Source organism: Saccopteryx bilineata, chromosome 6 (assembly GCF_036850765.1).
Source record: "Saccopteryx bilineata isolate mSacBil1 chromosome 6, mSacBil1_pri_phased_curated, whole genome shotgun sequence".
In the NCBI taxonomy this organism is placed as follows: Eukaryota; Metazoa; Chordata; class Mammalia; order Chiroptera; family Emballonuridae; genus Saccopteryx; species Saccopteryx bilineata.
The window spans coordinates 182,549,003-182,574,938 of NC_089495.1; the positions used below are offsets into that span (position 1 = coordinate 182,549,003).

At 41.9% G+C, this 25,936-nt stretch overlaps 2 protein-coding genes across 10 annotated transcripts in view; one reads left to right on the top strand and one right to left on the bottom strand.

Moving 5' to 3' along the window:
• The window catches only part of MCM8 (minichromosome maintenance 8 homologous recombination repair factor), a 32,756-nt gene extending 21,419 nt beyond the window's left edge, over positions 1–11,337 (bottom strand). For 3 of the 8 annotated variants that reach the window (XM_066234702.1, XM_066234704.1, XM_066234697.1), the window contains exons 1-8: positions 11,115–11,337; positions 8,539–8,682; positions 8,176–8,259; positions 5,976–6,058; positions 5,059–5,208; positions 3,022–3,125; positions 1,833–2,031; positions 193–278 (exon numbers count right to left, since the gene is read on the bottom strand). In XM_066234702.1, the coding sequence (XP_066090799.1) occupies positions 193–278; positions 1,833–2,031; positions 3,022–3,125; positions 5,059–5,208; positions 5,976–6,058; positions 8,176–8,259; positions 8,539–8,677 (845 nt within the window). In that variant the 5' untranslated portion in view covers positions 8,678–8,682; positions 11,115–11,337. Of the gene's footprint in view, positions 1–192; positions 279–1,832; positions 2,032–3,021; positions 3,126–5,058; positions 5,209–5,975; positions 6,059–8,175; positions 8,260–8,538; positions 8,683–9,060; positions 9,186–9,223; positions 9,297–10,446; positions 10,636–11,114 lie in introns of all 8 variants that reach the window. The other 5 variants (XM_066234699.1, XM_066234700.1, XM_066234698.1 and 2 more) reach the window with 5 other exon arrangements.
• Positions 11,338–11,488: 151 nt separating this feature from the next.
• TRMT6 (tRNA methyltransferase 6 non-catalytic subunit) lies at positions 11,489–22,182 on the top strand. Of its 2 annotated transcripts, XM_066236736.1 has the most exons (11): positions 11,489–11,774; positions 13,116–13,243; positions 14,718–14,827; positions 15,355–15,446; positions 15,581–15,664; positions 15,930–16,054; positions 16,971–17,329; positions 17,719–17,804; positions 18,980–19,082; positions 19,186–19,272; positions 20,522–22,182. In XM_066236736.1, exons 1-11 carry the CDS (start codon positions 11,647–11,649, stop codon positions 20,711–20,713), a joined length of 1,494 nt encoding a protein of 497 aa, XP_066092833.1. In that variant the 5' UTR covers positions 11,489–11,646; the 3' UTR covers positions 20,714–22,182. The 2 variants fall into 2 exon arrangements, with proteins under 2 accessions (XP_066092833.1, XP_066092834.1); XM_066236737.1 differs by lacking the exons at positions 11,489–11,774; positions 14,718–14,827.
• Positions 22,183–25,936: the final 3,754 nt, after the last annotated feature.

Consider the following 25,936-nt stretch of genomic DNA (forward strand, 5'->3'; position numbering starts at 1 on the left):
AATCCTTTCTGGAATCTGACAGAAAACAAATTTTGAATAAAGCCAATTATCATTTCAACACAAACTCCTAATCAAACCTTCTATTATACACTTTATCACTACATACAAGTAAGATTCACAGCATAACATAGGAGAATTACAGTTTCTCTTGACAGCAGAAAACCTGCCTTATTAAATATGGTGACTGCTTACTTGATCGACTGCCAGTCCATCGTCACTGTGAGAGGAGAGCTAGGGAGAGCAGTAAATGACTTCCCTCGACATGTGGGCTCAGGGCACTGCAACAACATTAATGCATATTCAGATTTGGATAAAATACAATCCCATCTCAAGTTAAAATGCTTTTTTTCATATTGTTTTAAGAGTTGTTCTCAGAACGGAAAACGCAGTAAGAGCTGCAATGATTTTCTATTTCCTCCTGCACTGATTCTGTATCACAAGCTTTTGAGGTACCTTTTCAGCTGGTCCCCCTTGATCACTGCTCTTCCTCTTTCTGCTGTGGACAGGGAAGGCTCCTCACCTGCCTCTCACCCTAAGCACTATTCCTTCCTTCGTTTCCATAACGTCTCCTGATCCTTGAATGCTCCCTCACATATAGTCCACTCTCTGCCTTGATCTTCCCCTTTTCAAAGCCTTTCCTGGGTCTTTACTCACCAGCTCTCCCACCTAGCCTCCTTTGGCACTATTGGTATAGAATAATACTTAACAGAACACACAGGCAGTCCACAACACAAGTTGTGTTCAAGTTTTCACATGTCCCTTGTTTGCTGATTGTACTATAAGGTGCATTTACAAATTCAGAGATTGTGGCAGACTGTATTTCTCAAATATGGGTATAATAATATCCCCGCATAAGCCCTTCTACAAACTTGCCACTCCCCCATCAAGAAATGGCATCTAATTTCCCTTTCTTCGAATCTTGCCAGGTTTGTGACTCACTTTGTAAGCAACATGAGAGAAGTGATACCTGACTTTGGAGGCTAGTTCAAGAGGCAGAGCCATTTCTGCCTGTTAGGTGGACTTCTGCCTCTTAAAGCAATCAGCAGTTATGTGTCCTGAGCTACCATACCACGTTGGGAAGCCAGAGCCAGCCACACAGAAAAGCCATATGGAGTCGAGATGCCTGGCCAACACCCAGCCCCTCCACTCCTTGCTGTTCCAGCTCCAGACACCACTTGACTACAACTATGTGAGAGATCTAGAGCCAGAACTACCCAGCCAAGCCGTTCTTCCAACCTCCTGGCCCACAGAAACCGTGAGACATAATAAAATGCCTGTTGCTATTTTGAGACACTAAGTTTTAGGGTGATTTGCTATGTAGCAAGAGTGACTGACATAGAAATCATTTGAAACAATCATCTTTCTGGTCAGTTCAGTTCACTGAGGTTCAGACACACACAGGACCTCCACACTATCACTTGAATTGGCAATATTATCCGCTATATTAGAGGGCACGGGATATCCTGACCAAATAGTTTACAGAAAAAAAATACAAACCTTGATTTAAACACAGATTTAATTTCTGGCCCCTGAACTAAAGGCATTGCCTGAAATTTAAGCCCAAAACAAACAGTTGATGACACCAATTTATCAACATCACAGATTATTCAGAGCCAGTCCCTGAAATCTAACATACTCTGCTATTCCTATAAGAAAAGGAAGGCTTAAGAACTTCAATTTGAGTACAAGTGTGATAAATGTTACATTTAATAAAGTCCAAGGATGGTAAAGGAAACTCTGGAAAAGAACAACAGTTATAGCAAATCTAACTAGCTTGTAAACTGACTTGCCTTCTTTACCAAGATAAATAAAGTAGTTAAAGAACATATCACCTTTGTGGGAAGATTATACTTTCCATCTGGAAGAGGAAAACTCTGAACTTCTCCACATGCAGCACAAAGAAAAGCCATCTTGGTGCAAAGAGGCTTGATGTTACTGACGCGAACAACCGTCCCTCTCAGGGCAACGTATTTGCCATAGTAATTTGCTCGGACATTCTTGAGCTGTGTCAAGGGCTCGTAGTTGTATAACCTAAAAACAAACATATTTATCCATGAATTTACAATGCACAGAAAAGTGAGGTTGTCTGCCTCTTCACAAGTTCCTTAGGAGCAACTATGGAATTCTCAAACCATATCATCCCTATCTATGTAAGAAATTTCACAAAAATAAAATCATTCTCAAAAACAAGTGTTAAATCTTCTCTTCTTGTCCCACTGGCTGTTCTCTAGTGAAAAGGGAAATAATAACGCCAAAGGAAAGTCTAGAGATTCAGCAGCTTTTTGAGTTTCTAATTCCTTTTTCAAAACCTACTAGAAAATGGCTTCTATAAATTCTGAGAAAGAAAAACAGAACCACTCTGGCAGGTAGGGCAGTCAGTCAGAGCTGCATCAGTACTCTAAGTTAAAGGTTCAAGCCCTAGTCGGGGCACACACAAGAACCGACAAATGGATGCATGAATAAATGGACAACAAATTGATATTTCTCTCTTTTACCCTTCCTCTCTAAAATCAATAAATACCTAAAATAAAGCAAAAATCAGATGTTTCAAATCTGAGTTTTTAAAAAACAGAAAAAACTCGGATGATTACCTTATTCATCTCTTTTAATGAGAAAGAAAAGAAGTTAAAATCTTAAAATACAATAAAGATGAATTAAAGAAAAAAATTCCATTTGTTCTCTGTGTTTAATAATTTTAAAATATAATCACACCACTTAGTGGATTACATGGATTATTAAATTTAAACAGTGTGGTCTTGATAAGTACACATTCAAATTGAACATTCACAAAAATCCGCAGGTTGGGAAATCAACTTATTTGGGCAGAAAAGGTTTATTTCTGTCATGATCTTTGAAGAATTATCAGTGGGTTGACTTGGATGTTAGGACCAATGAGACAGCAAGGAATGCATATTCTTTGTATTAATATATATTTGTTTGCCTTATAAAATGAGGTTCTCATTTTACACGGTCTTCAATGCCCAACTCTAAACAATAGTTGAATACCAGCAAATCCCTCACCTTGCATAGATATGTGGCACACTGACCATTGTTTCTCCATCTCTAGACAAGCCTTCTTGGGCCTGTAACTCAGCTGCATGCCTTTCGAGATCCTTGGTTAACACCTAAACAGCACAGACATTTACATAAAAGTTGGAAAACAAAATATCACCTCGAAGCAGAACTTTTATAGAAACTATGTTTATGAATATAAACAGTTCAGAACACCAACATAACTCTAATAGCCTTTTAAAACTCTGATATTTAATTATGACTACTTATTTTATATTGAATTACGTCTTACCTGGGATTTTGTTGTCCTGGACTTAAAAACTCCAGGATCCCTATCTGCTACCTTGTGTCCCAACTACACCTACGGTACTTTTTTTTTTAAGCAAGAGAGAGCAAAAGAGAAACACAAGAAAGGAGAGAAATGAGAAGCATCAACTCATAGTTGTGGCACTTCAGTTGTTCACTGATTGCTTTTCACATATGCCCTGACCAGGGAGGTTCCAGCTGAGCCAGTGATCCCTTGCTAAAGCAAATGACCTTTGGCTTCAAGCCACTAACCTTGGGGTTTTGAACCTGGGACATCAGTGTCCTAGGCCAATGCTCTATCCACTGTGCTACCACTGGTCAGGCCTAAACCTAATCTACAAAGTCCTTATGATTGTCCCCAAAGCCATTACCTCCTGGATTGTTTATGGTGAAAAAATATTTTCTTCGCCATGTTCACTAATTAAGAGAGAATACCCACTCCCTCTGCATTTAATAATAAAATAAATAATGTACTTGCGTACAAAGCAACATGCTGACAATCTGAGGAGAAAATGGCTGCACATATCCAACTATAATTGTTACAAGGACCATAAATATCAGGGAGACATACCATGTGAGTTTTGAAAAGGGGTTGCCTGAAAAGCTTCACAGAGAAACACTTGAGGTAGGCCCCAAAACTTTGGATATGCTAGGAAAGGGGCATTTTATGCTGAATGGATAGGACATGCAAGAGGTAGAGGAATTTGAAAATTGTGGAAAGAGCTCAGTTTCGCTGGATGATAGCAGTGAATGAAGGAGAGTTGTGGGGAGAAGAAATTGAACCAGATCACAGAAGGCCTTCAATACCATGTAAAGGATTTGAATTTGATTTGGTAGAAAAGTCAGCACAGTTTCCAAGGACAAACCACGTTTTATTATGTATGGCAACAGTTTAGGAAAAGTAAGGCGTGAGACAGAGGCAGTAAGAATGGAAAAGAGGTGGACTTAGAGACATTTTAGAAATAGAAATGAAAGGTTGTAGTGACTTGGATATGGGGAACTACTGAGCAAGAGAAGTCTGAAGACAACGGCTAAGGCCCCCAGTCTCGGGTTACTCGCATGTACACACCTTTGTAAAGAACTATTTCTTTGTCTAGAAACCCTTACCCCTCCTGCTCGATGTCCAGTCCTAAATACCCCTTAAAGACCCATCATATACCACACCACCTCTAAAATCTTCCTCTGAGCTTTTCCATTCCTCTATAACAGCTGAGAATCTCATCTCTTTATCTGAACATAGCATTTTGTGTCTGAACTGAGATTTACAACACTTTGCATTGAAGCATTTACATGTTTGCCAGCCTCAAACCTGCTTTTATATAAGTTGTGCCATCAGCCCCTAAGAAAAACTCATTAGGCACAGTGTGCATTATTGTTAACTTATATATGGGGACACTCAGGATGATTAATTTGAACCTAAATGCAAGGTGGGTTTTTCGTTTCAAGTTCATAATTGGTAACACTATGATATCCTGTCTCCATCTTCCCTATAAGATTACACAGTTCCTTGAAACAAGGTAATTACCAATCTTAAATAAAAAGAAACTAATTCAGATAAATTAGAAGTATAAATATATTTAAAGTAAACTGTTATATAAAGAATGGAATGGTATCTTTCAGGATAGGACTGCAACCTTTTAGTTCTAGCTATTGTTTGTTGGTAAAAACTATGTGTCTTTTAAGGAGAGTTGTGAAATTCCCTTAAAATCTTGGCAAAAGACTCACAAAATAAATATTTACCTGGTGTATTGCCAGACCCATGCAGGCCAAGGTTTTCTCAGGTGCATCCCTTAATTCATTTGCTATATTTGGTATCAATTCAACTACTGTGTCGTCTTTTGTCAATTCTTTAAAATCCACCAAAATACTTCCCTTTCTTTCTATTTCGTCCTATAAAATATGATGGTATGAAAACAATGATTGCTTTTACAGAGCTGATTATAGCTGAGCATTCCACTACACACTTTGCAAAAGCGTGTAATGTGTACATGGTGATAGTAAGTACTATATATTTTGTGGCCAAGCATGGTTCTAATATTTAAAATATATTAATTTATTACTTGTGCCTCTAAACAACCCTTGTGGTGGGTATTAATAATACTATCATCCCCAACTGATAGATGAAAAAAATGGAGGCACAGAGAAGGTAAGTCATTCAACAAAGTCCACAATGCAGGTAAGTGGCAGGGCTGGGAGCTGGACCAAGGCAATCTGGCTCTGGTGTCTATGATCAACCAATAGTGTTCAGTTAGCTGACACAAAAAAAATTGGACTAGTAGCTTTTTGTTATATAAGAATTTCCCTGGCCGGTTGGCTCAGTGGTAGAGCGTTGGCCTGGCGTGCAGAAGTCTCGGGTTCGATTCCCGGCCAGGGAACACAGAAGCGCCCATCTGCTTCTCCACCCCTCCCCCTCTCCTTCCTCTCTGTCTCTCTCTTCCTCTCTCGCAGCCAAGGCTCCACTGGAGCAAAGTTTGCCTGGGGGCTGAGGACGGCTCTATGGCCTCTGCCTCAGGTGCTAGAATGGCTCTGATTGTGGCAGAGCATCGCCCCCTGGTGGGCGTGCTGGGTGGATCCTGATAGGGCGCATGCGGGAGTCTGTCTGACTGCCTCCCTGTTTCCAACTTCAGAAAAATACAAAAAAAAAAAAAGAATCTTACCTTATCATATAAATCAATATGCCTTGTGAAAAAATTTTCAAATGCTTGAATCTTCTCAATAAAAGGAGAGTTATCACTGTAAGCTAATCAAACAAATATGGCATAAGCACCAATAATCACACCCATACAAGCATAATTTTCACAAGACAGAAGAAACCCTAAACACACAGTAGATAACTTTTCCCAATTGCTTTCCATTCAGATTACATTTAGATAAGAAATGGTATGGAGGCCCTGACTGGTTAGCTCAGTTGGTTAGAGCATCATCCCAAAACACCAAGGTTGCAGGTTCAATCCTCAGTCAGGGCACATACAGGAAGTGACTAATGAGTGCACAGCTAAGTGAAACAACAAATGAATGCTTTTTTCTCTCTCCGTACCCCTTCCTCTGTCTCTCTAAAATCAATCAATGTTTGAAAAGTGGTATAGATTATGTACTTAAGATTCTAAAACAAATATATATAATCTTACACAATCTGAAATGCAGACAAGAAGTGGCTTCCTAAAAGCACAAATATTTATGTCAGATCCATATTAGACGTATGGGATGAGCACTTCATAAGTTATATAAATGTCAAATCACCATGCTGTACATCTGAAACTAATACAGTGTGTCCATAAAGTCATGGTGCACTTTTGACCGGTCACAGGAAAGCAACAAAAGACAATAGAAATGTGAAATCTGCACCAAATAAAAGGAAACCTCTCCCAGTTTCATACCTATTCAGTGCAGTTCGATGTGGGCTCATGCACAGATTTTTTAGGGCTCCTTAGGTAGCTATCCCGTATAGCCTCTACAGACTCGTCACTGACTGATGGCCTACCAGAACGGGGTTTCTCCACCAAACTGCCGGTTTCCTTCAACTGCTTATCCCAGCGAGTAATGTTATTCCTATGTGGTGACACTTCGTTATAAATGTGCCAATATTCACGTTGCACTTTGGTCATGGTTTCGAATTTAGTGAGCCACAGAACACACTGAACTTTCCTTTGTACCATCCACATCTCGACTGGCATGACTGTGGGCTGCTCCGCTGTATACACAGAGTTATGTCATCATCTGCACATGCACACATGCTGCCACATCTCCTACAGAAACTGGGAGAGTTTTCCTTTTATTTGGTACAGATTTCACATTTCTATCATCTTTTGTTGCTTTTCTGTGACTGGTCAAAAGTGCACCATGACTTTACGGACACACTATATATTATTATATGTCAACCGTAATTGAAAAAATAAAAAAAATAAAAAAAGTAAAAGCACCACTATCTGGAAATCTTTGTATTAAAATTTTGACACCCAATAGGAATATTACTTCAAATAGCTTATGTAATAAAGCTTAAAATAAAAATTATAATACAGGCACAGGGAGAGCTGAAGACAGTCTTTACAAAGTAAATTCTACTAGTCTAAACTGTTACCTGTCAAATCCCTTTCTGAGATCAGGGAGTAGACAGCCTACCACTTGACTTGGTCCCAAAACTGTAAAGCTAACATTTTGGAATTGTCTCTCACACAGAAACAGTACAATAAAGTAGTTTGAAACATACCTGTCTATATAATAGAAAAAAAAACCCTCAATACAAAAACAGTCATAAAGCATTTGCTTCATTCACAAAATGAAGACTGAGTGCCCGGTACGGAGCAAGATCCTTGTCCTTAATCACTGCACAGTCTAGTGCAGGGCTTCTCAACCTGTCATCTCACGCACACATAAACTAACTTACTGGAGTTCTGCACACACCAAAACAATATACTTTTGGCTGATCTGACAAAAAAAAAATAGGTATAGTTTTGACTCATTCACACAGGATAGCTGTTGTGTTGGCGTTGTCTTTTATTTTTTAATCTAAGGGAAAAGAGGTTAGTACCCCTGGCTAAATAGTCAGATATTGCATGTTTTAAAAATTCCTGTGGCACACCTCAATGTTACCTTTTTGCTCTTTTAGTCTTCCATCTTTATAACCAATTGCCTGTATTAACCCTTTTGAAATAGCTAGTGTGATTTCTGTTCTCCTGACTGACATAAAACCTAAGCATAATGCTCTTGAAACATAAACATGGTTTAATTGTTTTGGTGAACTAATATTAAAGAAGGGGGTATATATCAGTAAGTATAAATTATAGTAATATGAGATGTAGCATCCAAAGACAAGTTAAGTAACTATGATTATGGTACTTTTTGCACTATTAATTCTACCTTCGGAGAGATAAAGCTTCCAGCCTTTATATGGTATGAACTGATCCAATGTTGACTGTAGTAGCAAAGACGGTGAGGTTTGTTCTGAAAACAAAACAGAAGACTAGGTTAGTAGAAACAGAGCAAATATTTTTTCCCCAATTCCCTTGTCCTACCAACAATGAAAACATGATATGATATTAACAGAGTATCTAAATTACAGGCTTCAGTAAGAATTCTGGATCCTAACATTCAAATACTACCTTAAAGAATTAATATCAATAAAAGACTGAAATCTGAGCTAAACTGCTTTGTATGCCAAGCATGAATAGATTCCTTCTTAAAAAAAAACAGAAAAACCTGAACAATCACTGACTCCCCTACCAGAAGCACTTTTTCCTATGGCTTTAGGCAGGTCAGGTCTGTGTCCTCTTTCTCTCCATAAGCTCCCACCACCTCTTCCTCTTTTCCAGCTTTGAAATCTTCCTCGTCCAAAACTTCTGCCTCTATACTCTCCATTCATGTCTTCTAAAAGATAAGAGTTTAAGAAAATCTTCGTCAAAATTATAGGGGAAATAGTGCTCCTAAAAATGCATTAACTAGTACATAAAGTGAAAAATAATATATACTAGTCAACAGTCTTGCAACATTGTACACCATGATATAACCCTGTTACTCGTTTAACCTCCAGTTACTCTTCTGATCACCATCTCTTTCTAAGGCATACCATAGTTGTGTAACCAAGTATACTGTATGCTCATGAGATAAAATTAAGAAAAAGGTATTGTATCTGCTTTCAAGGAGCTCCCACAATAGGAATGAAAACAAGACAGATAATTAACTCTATGATAACTTGTTTGCAGGGTTCTGAGATTTATTACAGGGCGGCACTGGCTGAACACATACCTGACCGGTGAGACACTAGGAATACATCATCATAGCTCCTTCTGTGTAGTCAGTCCTGCAGTGTCATACCCACTTTTATCAGAGATACGAGGATATTCTTACATAGGCATCTAAGGTGGACCTTTCTGGGGAAGCATAGGAGTGGAATAGGGTACATACATACATGTTTCAACCTTTCTTTCTCCATAGGGGCCAAAATGGGAAATGTTAATTTTCCAGAAGACTTCTGTAACTGTCTTAAAAGACAATGAATCAAGATTAATTCTAGGTCACCATTGATTAGATAGGTTATTTGCAGTTTTTAGATAAGTATGTTGAAATGCAATTTTTTTGGGAAGCTTATCTTTGTTTGTTAATGTTATAATTTTTCACAAATTATCCCTTCACATTTTTCTATTTTGTACATAGCAAGATATTCATTTTTATTAAACTTAAACTGATATAGTTCCTCGCTGAGTATCAATAAATTGAAATATAAGTGATCTTTAAAAATGGTTTTTAAGGCCCTGGCTGGTTGGCTCAGCGGTAGAGCGTCGGCCTGGCGTGCGGGGGACCCGGGTTTGATTCCTGGCCAGGGCACATAGGAGAAGCGCCCATTTGCTTCTCCATCCCCACCTCCTCCTTCCTCTCTGTCTCTCTCTTCCCCTCCCGCAGCCAAGGCTCCATTGGAGCAAAGATGGCCCGGGCACTGAGGATGGCTCCTCTGCCTCTGCCCCAGGCTCCTTGGCCTTTGGTTGCGGCAGAGCGACCCCCCGGAGGGGCAGAGCATCGCCCCCTGGTGGGCAGAGCGTCGCCCCTGGTGGGCGTGCCGGGTGGATCCCGGTCGGGCGCATGCGGGAGTCTGTCTGACTGTCTCTCCCCGTTTCCAGCTTCAGAAAAATACAAAAAAAAAAAAAAAAAAAGGTTTTTAAAATAATCCATATAAGTGGAGCACAGGGCATTAGGATACTGAAATCATTTTCTCTGATACTGTAATGGTGGATATATGACATTATGCATTTGTCAAAACTCATGGAACTGTACAATACATAGAGTGAACTCTAATGTAAACCACTGACTTTAGCTAACAATAATGTACTGAATTTGGTCCATTGACTGCAATACATTTATCAGACCAATGCAAGATATGGGGAGGAGAGATGAGTATGGGAATTCTTTGCATTTTGTGCAATTTTTCTGTGAACCTAAAACTGTTCTTCAAAAAATTATTTTAAAATAGTTCAAATTCTGAATATAAAAACAATATTTCTATACACAGTAGTGCAACTCACTAAAGAGCATGTACCCGCATGTTTCTTTAAAGGGATTTAAGCAGTAAGTGAATAACTAAACAAGTTCACGTTGTTAGGGAAAAGGAGGACTTTGATAATTGTCTTGACACATCACCTGTTAAGAAACTGAAGCCCTGCCTGACCAGGCGGTTGGCGCAGTGGATACAGCGTCGGATTGGGATGCGGACGACCCAGGTTCCAGACCCGAGGTCACCAGCTTGAGCGCGGGCTCATCCGGCTTGAGCACAAAATTCACCAGCTTGGACCCAAGGTCGCTGGCTCAAGCAAGGGGTCACTCAGTCTGCTGAAGGCCCGTGGTCAAGGCACATATGAGAAAGCAGTCAATGAACAAATAAGATGTCGCAACGAAAAACTCATGATTGACACTTCTCATCTCTCTCTCTCCATTCCTGTCTGTCCCTATCTGTCCCTCTCTCTGATTCTCTGTCCCTGTTTAAAAAAACAAACAAACAAACAAAAAAAAACACTGAAGCCCAAAGACACTGATCAAAATCGAAGTTGTTTGGTGGCAGTACTGAGCTGAAAAATGTCTTCAGACTCCCCAGCTGAAGCGCTCTTTCGACAACGCTACGTGCCATATCTTAAGATAGTAAGATGAAAATAACTAGTAAAAATTTCAACATAAATATAAGAAGCAGGGCTGAAAGTGAGCAAAGGAGCCATCCGTGGGCCTGTCGTGTTTCGTTAAATATCTTACTTCACTTACGTCTCTCCTCAGGCTAAGTTCTTACTAGCAAAAGACAGATTCCAAAGCTTTCCTACCTCCCGCCCAGCCGGCTCTCCCTTCCTCTCGGGGAGAAGCACGCCGGGGCTCAGAAAAGAGTCCGAGGTCCTCAGGTGACCCCTGCCCAAGTCTCGCAGTTCCCTTCAGCTGCTGCTCTTCTGATGTCCCCGCACGGGGCCGAGTCCCATCTGTCGGTGTAGCTCAGGGACCTCAGTTTACCGCGGAAAAACGTGCAACACTTCAAACTAAGGTTAAGCCTCCCTACAAATTCTTTTTTGGCGCTGCCGTGACGCAACTTCCGTCCAAGCTGGGCGAGACCGGAGGGGCGGGACGGAGTGCAGCCAATCAGAGAGTTCGGCCAGACGGAAGACTGGAGGCTCCGGAAGCTGTCCCGAGGCTCGGACCAGAAAGCGGAAGCGGTGCTCAGCACGTGGGGGCGGTGCCGGTCGGGGCGTTCTGAGTCCTTTCGGTTTGTGGGAACTGAAGTTGGCTACAGCCACCGCTCAGGACGAGGGGCGGAACGCAGGGAGCTGGAGAGAGGCTGCGGAATCGGGACGCCCGCTGATCGTCATGGAGGGCTCAGGGGAGCAGCTGGGCCCACAGCCACAGCATCCCGGGGACCACCGCATCCGTGACGGCGACTTCGTGGTGCTGAAACGGGAAGATGTATTCAAAGCAGTGCAAGTTCAGCGGAGAAAGTGAGTTCGATCGCCGATCTTAAGGGTCAGACGCCCCATCTTCTAGATATCCTTTCTTTCAGGTCTTCAACACATATCCCTCCCATCAGGGTCCCAATTCTTGGCTCTCTGGATCTCCAGCATTCTTCTCTAGTTATCTCCTCTTGGATTTTCCTACAGAGGCCTTTTCCCCCAGGATCCCATCTTCGCCTTCGGGGTCTCTCCTACCCCTCCTGTCCTTTTGCAGAGTCCCCCTTCCATGATTTCATACCTGGCCCTCTGCCTTCAGCATCCTCCCCAGACTTTCCGCAGAGTTCCTTACCCATTCTTGGCCCTCTAGTGCCTGGTTGTCCCCTCCTCTCCACACTCACCCACCCCCTGTCCTGGGTTCCTCCCCTTGCTTCTTGAGATATCTCCTGTTTTTTTCACAGAACCCAACCTTCACCTTCTGATCTCATGCCTGCCTCTCAGCCCTCCACCTCCACATAGACCTTTCTTCCTCCCTAATCCCTCAGCCAGGATTGATTCCACAAAATTGGAACCTCTCCGACCTTGTGTGGTCTTCTGGGCTCTTCTGGGTCTACCTGTTCACACTGAATAACTTACCACAGAATGTGATCATTCTAGGATTCCAAATTTTACACCACGGATGCGAGGTTTGGAAAAATTAAATTGTCCAAAAGCAGTTTGCTCAAGGTCTCAGAACTTGAAATTGGATTTGGTTTGTGAACCTACCGATTAATTTTCATTCTGATTTAGTATTAGAAAAGAGGGAATTTTGGTAACTTGAGCAGGGATGGTGAGGTTGTTAAGTCCCAGTTCCTTATTAATAGTGAAATTGTATTGGAATGTTTTGCTTAATTATCTGAAACGTACAACCAAGCTTTCTTTTTAGTGGGGTTATAGTACTTTTGGCAAAGAAGTAAGTTCAATGCAGTGTCAAGAGAACATCTAGTGGATTGTATCTGATAAGTGCTTATCTGATAAGTGCTCAGTTCAGACAAATAAATTTACTTTGTGAATCAAACTGTTGACTGGTATTTAAGTGAAACAGGTGTCATGGGGCCGTGAGTTGGACAACCTGTCAGTGCTATTTGGAGTCAGACCAGTGCCTCAGAAGAGGAATGTTTGTCCTTGTTTCTTTTTCCAAATTCAGTGTTTTTGTGGCATCTTTATTTATGTTGTGTCTCTGTGCCAACCCGATTCTCTCCAGTTCATTTGTCAGTTCCCGTTCAGAGTGAATGCTGTAGTTTACCCTTTGTGTAGACCAGTTTGGAAATAACTAGAGTTGTAGACTGAACATATCTTTTCTATATGGAATGCAAATGAGGTTCAGCTAATTGATTGTATTTTCTTCCCCAGAAAAGTAACTTTTGAAAAACAGTGGTTCTATCTGGATAACGTCATTGGCCATAGTTACGGAACCACATTTGAAGTGACCAGTGGAGGAAGTCTTCAGCCTCTGAAGAAAAAGGAAGAGACTACTTCAGGTGCACTACTTTGCGTGTATGAAATAGGTGCTCTCCAGCTGGCTAGTCGGAAACCTGCCAACCCCGGTGAATTCTGAAGTGCTAGCCAGCCTGTCTCCAAGGAGACCTAAACTCATAATCTAAGAGCTGTAGCTTGGTGGAATGAGGCAAGATCTACCTTTGGCTTTGAGATACTTGGATTCTCCAGCCCATCATTAGCTGACTCTGACCCTGGGCCAGACATTTAATCCCATGAATGCTTGCGGCTTCAGTGTAGAAACTAACGCAGAGCCCTTTCAGTGCCCTGAAGCTGAGTAACAGGTTTGTGATAGTTAATGTATTGGGTGAAGGATACGAGGTCTGGCTTTAATTCAGCTGGCTAGGTTTAAGTAGCAGTTTCATTACTTAACTTGTAACCTTGCACAAATTATTCGATTTCTCTAAGTTTATATCCTCATCTGTAAAATGGGGCCATAAACATTTAATGCCTGGGCTATAGCGATTATTCAGTCTTATGACACATAGCAAGTTCTTAGTAATGCCTTACTTATAGTTAAGGCCCCGTGATTTTAGCTGTTGCATTCAATCTTATAACACATAGAAAGTCCTTACTAGTGTCTTGCTTATAGTGAAGGCCCATAATTTTAGGTGTTATTATTAAAGTTAAGTACTTAAATATTCGTTCAAATAAATGTGCTTAAAAATATCTTATTAGTAAAATCAGTATCCTTAAGTAATTATTAAAATTAAATAATTAAAATACTATTTAAGTTCTGGTTCAAACCAGTTAGTTAAATACTTTTAAATTAACATTCATATTTTTTAAGTTCCACATATGTTCCAGGATGGTTAGTCATTGTGATTATAGCAGTTAATGAGATGCTGATGCATGCTCTGAAGGTGAAAAGACAAGGGCGTGTGTTGGAGGCTGATTGGACCAGGCAAGCCTTGGCTGTGATGAGTGAGCTCAGCCCTGAGTGATGGAGAGGATCCAGCCACTCACATCTGTCATAAGAGCATTGCAGGCAGAGGGAGCAGCAAGTACCAACAGCCAGCCCTGCAAATGGGGCCGTGCCTAGGGGCTTAGGAACAGAAAGAAGGGCAGTATAGTTAAGTATAGGAGTCAGGAAATGGGGCCAGAAAAAGTAGCCAGAGGCCAGATCATGCATAACCTTGCTGGTTGTCTTTGGATTGTATTCAGAGCTATAGGAAGCCTCTGTGTGGTTTCTTGCATCAGAATAGAGGAGCCAGTTTGCGTTTTAAAGAGAACTCTGGTGTCCAGGTGATTGTAAGGGGCAAGAGTAGGAGTGGGAAGAATTAGAGTGGTACTGGCCTGGGCTGGAACATGGAAGGCCACATTTGCATGTACATTCCAGGGGAACTGGAAGGCCAAACTTGAGTGACTGATGGGCTGTATGTGGATATGAGCTTAGAAGAAGCAAGATTTCCAAATAATTTCAGATCATAAATGTCATAAAGCAATTTCCTTCCTTAGAGACCAAAGAAGCGGGCACTGATAATCGAAATATAGTTGATGATGGGAAATCTCAGAAACTTACTCAAGATGACATAAAAGCTTTAAAGGACAAGGGCATTAAAGGAGAGGTAATATTCAAAGGATACTGTATTTTGTTTTTGTTTGGTATTTAGGAAATTCCTTGGTTTTTTAAAGCAGATTTTACCTAAGGTAAAATGTAAAATACTAGATCCTTATTAGAAGTAGCTTGGAATGTACATGCAACTCATCAAAAATTTTATTTCTTATATGCAGTAATGTAAGAGAATGACATTACTAATATTAGAAAATGTAATACCTTAGTGCATATTAGAGCTTCACTTGACTTTTAGTAATATTTTCAGCAAGTGTCTTCAAGAATGACAGTTTCCTTTACTTCTCTTCTTTTTTTACTCTATATCTCTGTTCTTTTAGTTTAAATAGAGTTATAAAGTACTTGTATTTTAATACAAATTCTAGATAAAGTAAAAAAACTACAAAGTTTATCCATTTGGACTTCTGTGGAAAAGGGCTGGAGAATGAGACCTTTGGATACATTCTAGGGTAAGAGACCTTTGAAGTGATCTATTCTATGAAAAGAAAATTTCAGGACATCTGCTTGCCTCTTTTCTCATAGGAAATAGTTCAGCAGTTAATTGAAAATAGTACAACATTCCGAGACAAGACCGAATTTGCTCAAGATAAATATATAAAAAAGAAGAAAAAGAAGTAAGTTTTTGTTTGCAAGGGATGGGCACGTTAAATCTTTTTGTAGATTAAAAAAACAAAAATAAAAATGTTATTAAAAGTGAAGTATTTTTAAGACAGTTTTTAAAAATTGATGTGTTTCTTTCTGTCCCCAGATACGAAGCCATTGTCACTGTTGTAAAACCATCCACCCGCATCCTTTCAATTATGTATTATGCCAGAGAACCTGGAAAAATTAAGTACGCTTTGTTTCCTTTCAAAAGTATAATTGGGGGAAAATTTATCTTAAGAAAGTCATGATTTTAAGTAAAATGAAAAAGTCGCTCACCTGCATAAAGTGTCCTCCTACCTCATAAATTGTAAGTTCTTTCTACTGTTGCCTCCAAAGCAATCGATAATCTTATCAGCATACTTTTTATGAAACCAGCAAAAACTTGAAAAATAATGATTAAAATAGCAGGCCTTGCTTCGCTGAGAATGAACGAGTCCTTCTTTCTCCCTCAGCCACATGCGCTATGATACACTCGCCCAGATGTTGACGCTGGGAAATGTTCGGGCTGGCAATAAGATGATTGTGATGGAAACGTGTGCAGGCTTAGTCCTGGGTGCAGTGATGGAACGGATGGGAGGTGAGTTTGAACATTTCCAAGTTGGTGATTTTGAATAGAGGAGTCTAAAAAATAAGGAGTCTCGTGGAAAGTGAGGGTGAATTACTGTGAGGTTATGGAAATGACCTGGGCCTGCATGGCTCTCGTCCGCGGGACCTTCCTGCACAGGCCACGTCTCCCGGCCGAGTTGGCACCCCCAGATGGCAGTTGTCATTCCCAGCTTCACTCGCGGTGGGGATGGTTCTCAAGCCTGTGGCTAGCTGACAGCCAGGGCGATGATTTCAGTAAACTTGCATAGCTGGTGCTCACTTTATTGGCCTGAATAGAGTGGGAAAAATACTAGTGATGTGTTCTCTTCTGGAAGCTACAACACAGCCTGATTTTCCTGCCCTTTTCCTTACCCCATAGAAAATAACTTTCAATTATCTTGTTTGGAAGTAATGGCACTGGACTGGGGCAAAGCTGAGAAGCAGTCACCAATCATGTGACATCCAGTTTTGTACAATCAGAGGGTTTTGCTGTAGTGTCAAGTGGGAGTAAGCTTGTTTAAGACTTCCTGTTTATCTGTTTTGGAATTACATTACATCCATCGGGAGTGCTCTTAGACTCCAGACTCCCAGAGGAGCTGCGTCATCTGTCAGCCTCTGAACAGACTTCCAGTAGAGAGACCCTCAGTCTCATTGTCTAGCACAGTGGTCGGCAAACTCATTAGTCAGCAGAGTCAAATATCAACAGTACAACGATTGAAATTTCTTTTGAGAGCCAAATTTTTTAAACTTAAATTATATAGGTAGGTACATTGTTATTAATTTAGTTAGGGTTCTCCTAAGCTGGCCAAAGAGCCGCAGTTTGCCGACCACTGGTCTATACCCTGAGGATATGCAAAATCTAGAGACACACCTTAATCATGAGATGTATGTTTCTTTCCTGTGTTCAGGTTTTGGCTCCATTATTCAGCTGTACCCTGGAGGCGGACCGGTTCGGGCAGCCACAGCATGTTTTGGATTTCCCAAATCTTTCCTCAGTGGTCTTTATGAATTCCCCCTCAACAAAGTGGACAGTCTCCTAAACGGAACATTTTCTGCCGAGATGCTATCTTCAGAGCCAAAAGACAGTGCTTCGGCCGAAGAGAGGAACGGCATGCCGGAAGAAAAACAGGCTTCAGAGCAAGAGAACGAGGACAGCACAGCAGAGGTCCCAGAGAGCCACCACCCCAAAGTACAGGACGCAATGGAAAGTGCCTCTCACGATCCAGAGTGTAAAGAGCCTAAAGAGAGGGGAAGCAAAAAGGATTATGTAAGAATGTTAACGAGCCCCTGCTGCCCTCATAATATTCCCCTCAGGACCTCACTTAATTTCATTTAAGCACTGAGATTTGATTTGGCTTTGCCACGTCAGCTCCCAAAATAATGACTATCAAAACAGAGAAAGCAGGAGTGTGCGGGGGTGGGCACACACGTGTGATACTATCTGTGGGATGGAGCTTTATGGTTCAGAAACATTGCATATAGGTAGCTTAACGATGGCTTTATAACGTAGGCTTCTTTGTGTTTTCAGCTTCCTTATAAGCGACCTGTTGATTTAGTCTGAGTCGATAAACATTGTGGAACTGTTTTTGACAGAGCAGCGTTTCCATAAGCCTGACTGAATGACCTCAGTACGTTGGTTTCTTGTTTTTCTCGAAGATTCAAGAGAAGCAGAGAAGACAAGAAGAGCAGAGGAAACGACATTTAGAGGCTGCCGCTCTGCTGAGTGAAAGGAATGCGGATGGGTGCGTTGATGAAAGGGGCGGGCGACACCTCGCTGCTCGTGGGCTCGGTCAGACAGCCCAGCGTTCTGTCTGCTTGTCTGCTTTGACTCTAGTGGGAGCAGAGATGATGGTCTTGTCTTGGGTTTTTTTAAAAAAAGGAGGCTGTGTCTGGTGGAGGTGGGAAATTTTGCTGGATTCAGAAAGTTTAAAGAAATTTGAGATTTCTCCCCCAGTAGTGCATTAGCTGGGGCTGTGTCATCCCACCTAAGTACAGGCCCTGAGGCTTCAGATTGGTATGAAGCAGGCTAATGTGAGGGCTAAGGAAACCCAACAAGGAGTGAGATTCAGGCTCTGGCCGGTTGGCTTAGCATTAGAGTATTGGCCTGGCATGTGGAAGTCTCAGGTTCGATTCCCGGTCAGGGTACACAGGAGACGTAACCATCTGCTTCTCCACCCCCTTCTTCCCCTCCTGCAGCCATGACTTGAATGGTTCAAGCAAGTTTGTCCCAGGTGCTGAGGATGGCTCCATGGTCTCCACCTCAGGTGCTAAAATAGCTCAGTTGCTGAGCAACAGAGCAGCGGCCCCAGACAGAGCATTGCCCCCTGGGCTTTACCATGTGGATCCTGGTCAGGGCACATGCGAGAGTCTGTCTCTCCGCCTCCCTGCCTCTCACTTTAGGAAAAAAAAAAGATTCAGGTGCCTGCAAAGCCAGCACCAATGTTCAATTTGTTTCCAAATGATTTCTTATTATTTATTTTAGATTTTACTGATTTTAGAGAGAGAAGAGAAAGAGAGAAAAAGGGAGAGAGGAGGAGCAGGAAGCATCAACTCATATAATAGTTGCTTCTCATATGTGCCTTGACCAAGCAAGCTCAGGACTTTGAACCAGCAACTTTAGCATTCCAGGTCAATGCTTTTATCTACTGCGCCACCACAGGTCAGGCTCCAGATGATTTTTTAAAATCAAGAATGTTAAATGCAACTTAGCGTTGCCAAGTACTGTGAGACCCTATAATTCAGTTTGTGTTTACTAGAAAATAATAGCTCATGAATTCATTTGGAATTTTGGGGATGTTGTGTTTAAAGCTCTTGTGTAAGTAATGCAAATAAATACATGACCATTTAAAATGTATTTTAAAACCTATGCTCCATTTTGGGGGCATGGAGAATAATACATCCAACGTCTCTCTTGCAGTTTAATTGTAGCTAGTCGTTTCCACCCCACCCCCCTGCTGCTGTCTTTGCTGGACTTCGTGGCCCCTTCCAGGCCGTTTGTGGTCTACTGTCAGTATAAAGAGGTAATACTCAAATGGAATAGCAGGGAATCCTTGTGTCCCAGTGTTGGTTCTCAAATTATGACCCTAGAAGTAATTCTGGACACATCTTTGCTTTTTCCTTTAGCCCTTGTTGGAGTGCTACACAAAACTGCGGGAGCGAGGAGGGGTCATCAACCTCAGGCTGTCTGAAACCTGGCTCAGAAATTACCAGGTACGTGCTCCTACAGCGGGCTCTCTGAGTCTGGCTCCCTGCAGCAGTGCTGGGTGTTGATAAGTACAGATACCCCTATTTCTGTCCACGGAGATGAAAGTCTCTTGCTTGTAACTCAGAGATAGGGCCCTGATCTCTCTATGTCAGGGTCTGTTACTCTACAACTCCAGTCCAGACATTTAAAATGCAGACAGTTGTGGCTGTGTTTACTCAAGGTCACTGGGGAGGGAGCAACTGACAATAGCAAAACCCCCAAGCCAGGAAAGTGAGCCTCCCTCTCTGCTGGGCTGTCTTTTCAGCAGGCTTTCAGGATTCCCTGGTGGACTCTGGCAGTTCAGGTCCTCGGGAAGCCATATGTCCAGATGGAGTTAGAAGTGTAAGAGATTGATCAGGAAAAATGCCTTTGAAAGATAAGGGAGGAGGGAGCAGGGTCAGGCGGGGAGAGGGTCAGACCTTGCGGTAGGTCTAGTGCAGGTGGGCTGAGAGAGGATAGAGGAGGAAGGCCCTGCGTGCTGCTCCTCAGCCAGGATCATGGGGAGCCCAGAGCAGGGACTTCCCATTGAAGGAGCCCTGTGCTGGGCAGAAACGGTGCAGTCCTGGTAGCCATACACAGTTATCAACTTGGAGCTGCCCACGGCCTCCCTGGGAGTGAACGCTGCCGCAGAGCCCAAGGACAGCTGCTGGGGGTGTTCTGCTGCTAGAAGTCCTCACAGCCAGTTTCTTCTTGAGATACCACAGGCCTGCCCTGCTGCTCCGGGGTCTTGCCTCATGCAGGACCTCCAGCCCTGCGTGATCCTGCCCTGCGTGGCAGTCTTCTTCTTTAGCTTTGGTAGCAGAAGTCTTGTCAGTGTGAGTTGGGTAATAGGAAAGGGAGCCCCTGGCTGTCTGTCCAGTAGCTACATCTCCGTGGTCCCAAGCTGACTGCTGGCCAGGAAGTGTCCTGGATCCAGGCAGAAGAAAGCTACTCACAGGCCCAGAGCGTGACACAAACCCTTTGCCCATTTGCCACCAGAAACTTGCTTCAGATTTAAGAGAAAAAACTTCAGTTTTATTTTTCGAAAGAAAATCACTTAAACCAATTTGTGTACTTTTACCAGCACTGTCATTTAAAGGAAGGTGCTCCTTAGTAATTGGTCCATTTAAATCTTCAAGAGACTGTGCCATTCAAATTCTGATTTCTGGTGTATGTATTGTTAGCACTTACTTTACCTGCTTAGGAAATGTTTGTCTACCTTTCTGTCTTGACTAGGTGTTGCCAGATCGAAGTCATCCTAAACTGCTGATGAGTGGAGGTGGGGGGTACCTTCTCTCAGGCTTCACTGTTGCCATGGATACTCTTAAAGCAGACTCCAGTCTCAAATCCAACTCAAGCACTTTAGAATTACACAGCACTGAAGAGCCAGCAGCTAAAAAACGGAAATGCCCAGAGTCTGACTCTTAACCCTTCAAGAGTTGCTTTGATTTTCGTTCTCAGGCATTATACAGTTAGTAATTAAACTTTAAGTGTCATTACTAATTGTTTTTTAATCCTAAGAATTAGATCATGTCTTTAAACCCATTTCTGGGAAGATAAGTAAGCCTTTTTGTTCACCTCGGACACAGATGCGTTTGGTCTGTCAAAACCTTGAGCCAAAATACCCAAGCCTGGGGTATGCAGTGGGCAGAGATATGGCCAGCTCTGTTTATTTCACAAAGCTCTAAGTACTTTTAGTACTTTGTGCTGATATCCTGAGAATTTAGACATCCTAAAAATATATTTATGCAAGACTTTGTTTATGTGTTAAGCTAAGTGGAATAACCCAACATAGCTAAAACTTGGTGGGTACGTAAAGGAAAGAATTTGTGGAAGAAATTTCCCTGTTCGTTCCACTCTTTGCAACCTAAGCAATATGGATGTGTGAGTCTGCTAGATTTGCAGTACCAAAAATGTCTACCCTGTTCCCTTCAGTGGAATAAACTTTTTTAAGATACCAGATTTTCTTATTTTAATAGTGAAGACCTAGGAAAGTTGAGTATTTATTTTATTGCTTTTTTGTTGTTGATAGAAAGGCTAGTAGGGTACATTTTTACATTAATTTACCAGTATCTTCATTCTTCGTTCCAAACAAAGTGACTAGAGTATTTTGTGTACTATTCAATTAAAGGGAACAATTTTTTCCCCTCCCCAGATACTTATGAAAACAGATGTATAGACATATATCTATACAGTAAGTCCTCATTTAACATTGTCAGTAGATTCTGTGACTTTAAGCAAAACAATGTATATCGAAACCAGTTGTACCATAGGCTACTTCATATAAACAGGAGTTAAATTCTTACGGCATCTCATCAGTGTTATCATGAATTGATATAAAATGAACCGATGTTATTCGAGGGCCTGCTGTATAAGGATGTTGGTATATATACACACATATATATATTTATATATATACACATACATGCAGAGACGGAATGCACTATTTCTACAAACTGACAAAGTGTAGGGCAGGCTTAGACCAGTTCTCATTGCATTAGTGTCACTCCTAGTCAAATGTATTTCAAAGTGCCTTTTTTGGTGATTATTAATGCTGGTTTTTTGAGCTCTGGCATGATTAGATGGTTAGTCTTTCTAAGCCCTGAAAAAATATAATCAAATGATTTGGTCATCTGCTGCAGCCAAGAAAAGTGTTTTAAACTAGCCCAGGACTCTTGCCCATGAGCCTTCTCACTAAAACACGCTCATCGTGTGGCCTGTTGACATGGATACAGTATTGGTGAGGTCATCGGCGAAGAGCAGCTCAGAAAAAAAGAAACTGCTTTTTCCTAATAGCATGTACTACTTGATAATGGCCAGTGTGATTACCAAGTACTGTTTGATTCCTTTTTCTTAAAATAATTTCTTTTAAAGAATAAAAGTGTTTCCTACCATAACCCATTGGCCTGACATTAATGATTTCGTCTATGATGCCGCATTCACTGACCTTCAGCTGAGCGTGACATGTGGTCTGTGTAAGAAAATTCGCCCTGATTGGTACCTCACTGAACACATCTTTGCGATTGTCACCCATATACAACCAGTCACGTTTGGGAACACAAAATATACACAGACTAGTGTGTCATGAGATAAAAAAGATTGAGTATCATTGTTCTGAATATTCCTGATTTTGGAATGTTTTTAAGTGCAGTTCTAGAAAGTCGGTGTATCTAGTTTCTTATTTTTTTAGTTAATTTATTGTGTTTACATAGATTCAACTGTCCCACCGAACACATCCCCTTTCCCCTCTCCCCCCAACACCCCCTTCCCTCCAGGATTAGCTTTTCTGCTCTCTATAACCCTGTGTTATGTGTGTATAATTTCACCAAGCTCTTTCCCTTCTCTGATCCCATCCTCTCATCCCCTTTCCCTCTGTCCGCTTTCCCTCTGAGCCCTTTGATCCCGCCTCTGCCTCTATTCCGCTCCTCAGTTCACATTGTTCATCAGATTCCTCAAATGACTAAGGTCATATGATATTTTTATTTTTTTATTTGAAACATAATGTTGCTTCTAGGCTAATATTTTTTTTAAATAGATTACAGTTTTTTTCTTGGATTTAACTGTGTAGCAGAAGTCAGATGGCAAGAAACAAGTTTGCCAACTACTTAAAAAGCAACTGATAAGCTGTTAACTGTCCCCATTAACAAATTGATTAGGTACTCACTGCTTTTTGACCCTTTATGAGAATGGGCAAAATCTTTGAAGCATAGTAAATAATATCATATACCCCCCGTTATTACAATTATTATCTTTTTCTCTTTTATAGTTCCATTAAAATCAGGGCTTATGGCATTTAGCTGAGATTTTATAACAAGACTAGAAAGATCCTGACATTTCAGTTTCACATTAACAGGTAACAAATGTTAAAGAAATTTTGATTCAAAATGTGAGTGGGCTCAATCTGTTTTAGTGTTATCATTCTAAACCAACAAACTAAAAGATAGAAAAAAATAGGCCCTAGAGGAGTAGCTCAGTTGTTTGATTTTTTTTATTTTACTTTATTTTATTTTTTCTTGTGGGAGAGACAGAGAGTCAGAGAGAGGGACAGATAGGAACAGACAGACAGGAAGGGAGAGAGATGAGAAACATCAATTCTTCATTGTGATTCCTTTGTTGTTCATTGATTTCTCATATGTGCCTTGATGGGGCCTTCAGCAGACCGAGTGACCCCTTGCTTGAGCCAGCGACCTTGGGCTCAAGCGGTGAGCCTTGCTCAAACCAGATGAGCTCATGCTCAAGCTGGCAACCTCAGGGTCTCAAACCTGGGTCCTCCACATCCCAGTCCAACGCTCTATTCACTGCGCCACCACCTGGCCAGGTAGCTCAGTTGTTTAGAGAATCGTCCCAATACACCAAGGTTGTGGGTTCAATCTCTGGGATCCTGGCCAGGGCACATAAGGAATCAACCAATGAATGCATAGATAAATGGAACAACAAATTTTTGTCTCCTTTCCTCTGTCTCTAAAATAATAAATACATGTTTTAAGTAGAGAAATTAATCCAGAGGCTGGAGGAAAGAAGAGAAGTTCCTTTACCTTTTGGGAGTACTTTCCACAGATTTGGTAAAGTAGTCTCCCCCCGTTCTTTTCCATCATCTGTGAGTGACACAGCTAAAGCCATATGGTAACAGACTCAAGGAAGAGAGAAGACAAGAATAAGAAAAGATACGATTGATTTAAAACAGGTCAGCAAACTACAGTTCACAGGGCCAGTCTGGCTCTGCCAATTTCTTTTGTTTGTTTTTTTAAATTTATTGATTTTAGTGAGAGAGGAAGGGAGGATGAGAGAGAGAGGGTTCTATCAGCTTTTTATATGCCTTGCAAACTAAAACTGGTTTTTCCAGTTTTAAATGGTTGGCGGAAGCAAAAGAATAATTTGTGACTTGTAAAAATTACATGACATTCAAATCGCAGTGCTCATAAATGAAGTTTTCTTGGACGACAGCTATGCTAATTTGTTTATGTGTTATCCCTGGCTGCTTTCATTCTATGGCAGAGTTGAATACTTGTGACAGAGACCATATGGCCCTCAATGCCTAAAATAGGTGCTATTTGGCTCTTTAAGAAAAGTGTGCTGACCATGGATTTAAGTGACCCTTCTCAGTCCTAACATGGCTGACCCCCGTCATTGCTATAGTTTTCCTCGCCTGGCCCCTCAGACATCCCTCTCCTGGTTTCCCTCCTGCCTTTCTAGCCTTTCTTCCTCCATCTCTGTTGCTGGTTCATCGTCACCTCTGAGATGACTATTTAGAAAAACCTTGTAGCCAAGGGCTTGCTAGTTGCACCTTCTATTCCTGTATACTTGCTTCCTTGATGGAGGGATTTGGGAAATGGTCAAAGAACAAGATCTGACCGTGAGGTGGCAGTAACACACACACACACACACACACACACTCTCTCTCTCTCTCTTTCTCTCTCTCTCTCTCTCTCTCTCTCTCTCTCTCTCTTGTGTAACAGGACACCTGACAGGTTTTGAAGGTGGTGGGGAAGGGGTCCCTCACAGCAGAAATCTGTCCAGAAGCTCTGCCTTGGGGTTGCCACTCAGAAGGGGAAAGGGGCAAGGGAACTCCCAGGAGAGAAAATAAGAGAGGGGCCTTTTGTGTCTGCTGATGTCACTCAGCAGTGTGGCAGGGACTTGCCGGATCTAAGAGCTCTGAGTGGCGCCTGACCTGTGGTGGCGCAGTGGATAAAGCATCGACCTGGAAATGCTGAGGTCGCCGGTTCAAAACCCTGGGCTTGCCTGGTCAAGGCACATATGGGAGTTGATGCTTCCAGCTCCTCTCCCCTTCTCTCTCTTTCTCTCTGTCTCTCCCTCTCCTCTCTAAAATGAATAAATAAATAAATAAAAAGAGCTTTGAGTGGCAATAATCTTATAACTTAGACTCTGAGTGGCAAAAATCTTATAACTTAGAAGCTGTGAAATTTTATAACCATATGACTATCTTATCAATGGCCAGCTGATAAAGTTTGGCAGAAGTATGTCAAGCAGGCAAGCCCTAAATGTCTAAACATTTGCTCATTTGGACGATGTTTAAAATAAAGGAATGTGTAACATATGTGTGTGGCATTGCAGGCTTTTGAGCTAACAGTTCTCAGCCTACAGTGAAGAAATCTCCAACCTTGAGACCAACACACGGAGGCTGTCTTTGGCTCATTTATATAATACAAGGGATCTCACCCAGTTTTAAGGCTTTAAATACCATCTCTATGATGACTACCACATTTTATCTTGGGCACAAACCTCTCCTTCAGCTCCAGGCCCACATGCCCGACTCAACACTTCTACTTGGTGCCTAGTCACGTGTCCAACTTACCCCCAACCTGAGCCTCCATACCTCCCCTCCAGAGCAATGTCTCCTGCAGGCTTGCCCACCTCTGTTCTTCAGGCCTAAAACCTTGGTACCGGCCCTGGCCGGTTGGCTCAGTGGTAGAGCGTCGGCCTGGCGTGCAGAAGTCCCGGGTTCGATTCCCGGCCAGGGCACACAGGAGAAGCGCCCATCTGCTTCTCCACCCCTCCCCCTCTCCTTCCTCTCTTCCTCTCTCTTCCCCTCCCACAGCCGAGGCTCCATTGGAGCAAAGATGGCCCAGGCGCTGGGAATGGCTCCTTGGCCTCTGCCCCAGGAGCTAGAGTGGCTCTGGTCGCAATAGAGCG

Bases quoted from the DNA above. Each gene is read 5' to 3' on its own strand.
- TRMT6 (XM_066236736.1), top strand. From the start codon at position 11,647: ATGGAGGGCTCAGGGGAGCAGCTGGGCCCACAGCCACAGCATCCCGGG. The intron at 15,665-15,929 runs GTACGCTTTGTT...TTTCTCCCTCAG, and splicing joins AGAGAACCTGGAAAAATTAA to CCACATGCGCTATGATACAC. The intron at 16,055-16,970 runs GTGAGTTTGAAC...TCCTGTGTTCAG, and splicing joins AGTGATGGAACGGATGGGAG to GTTTTGGCTCCATTATTCAG.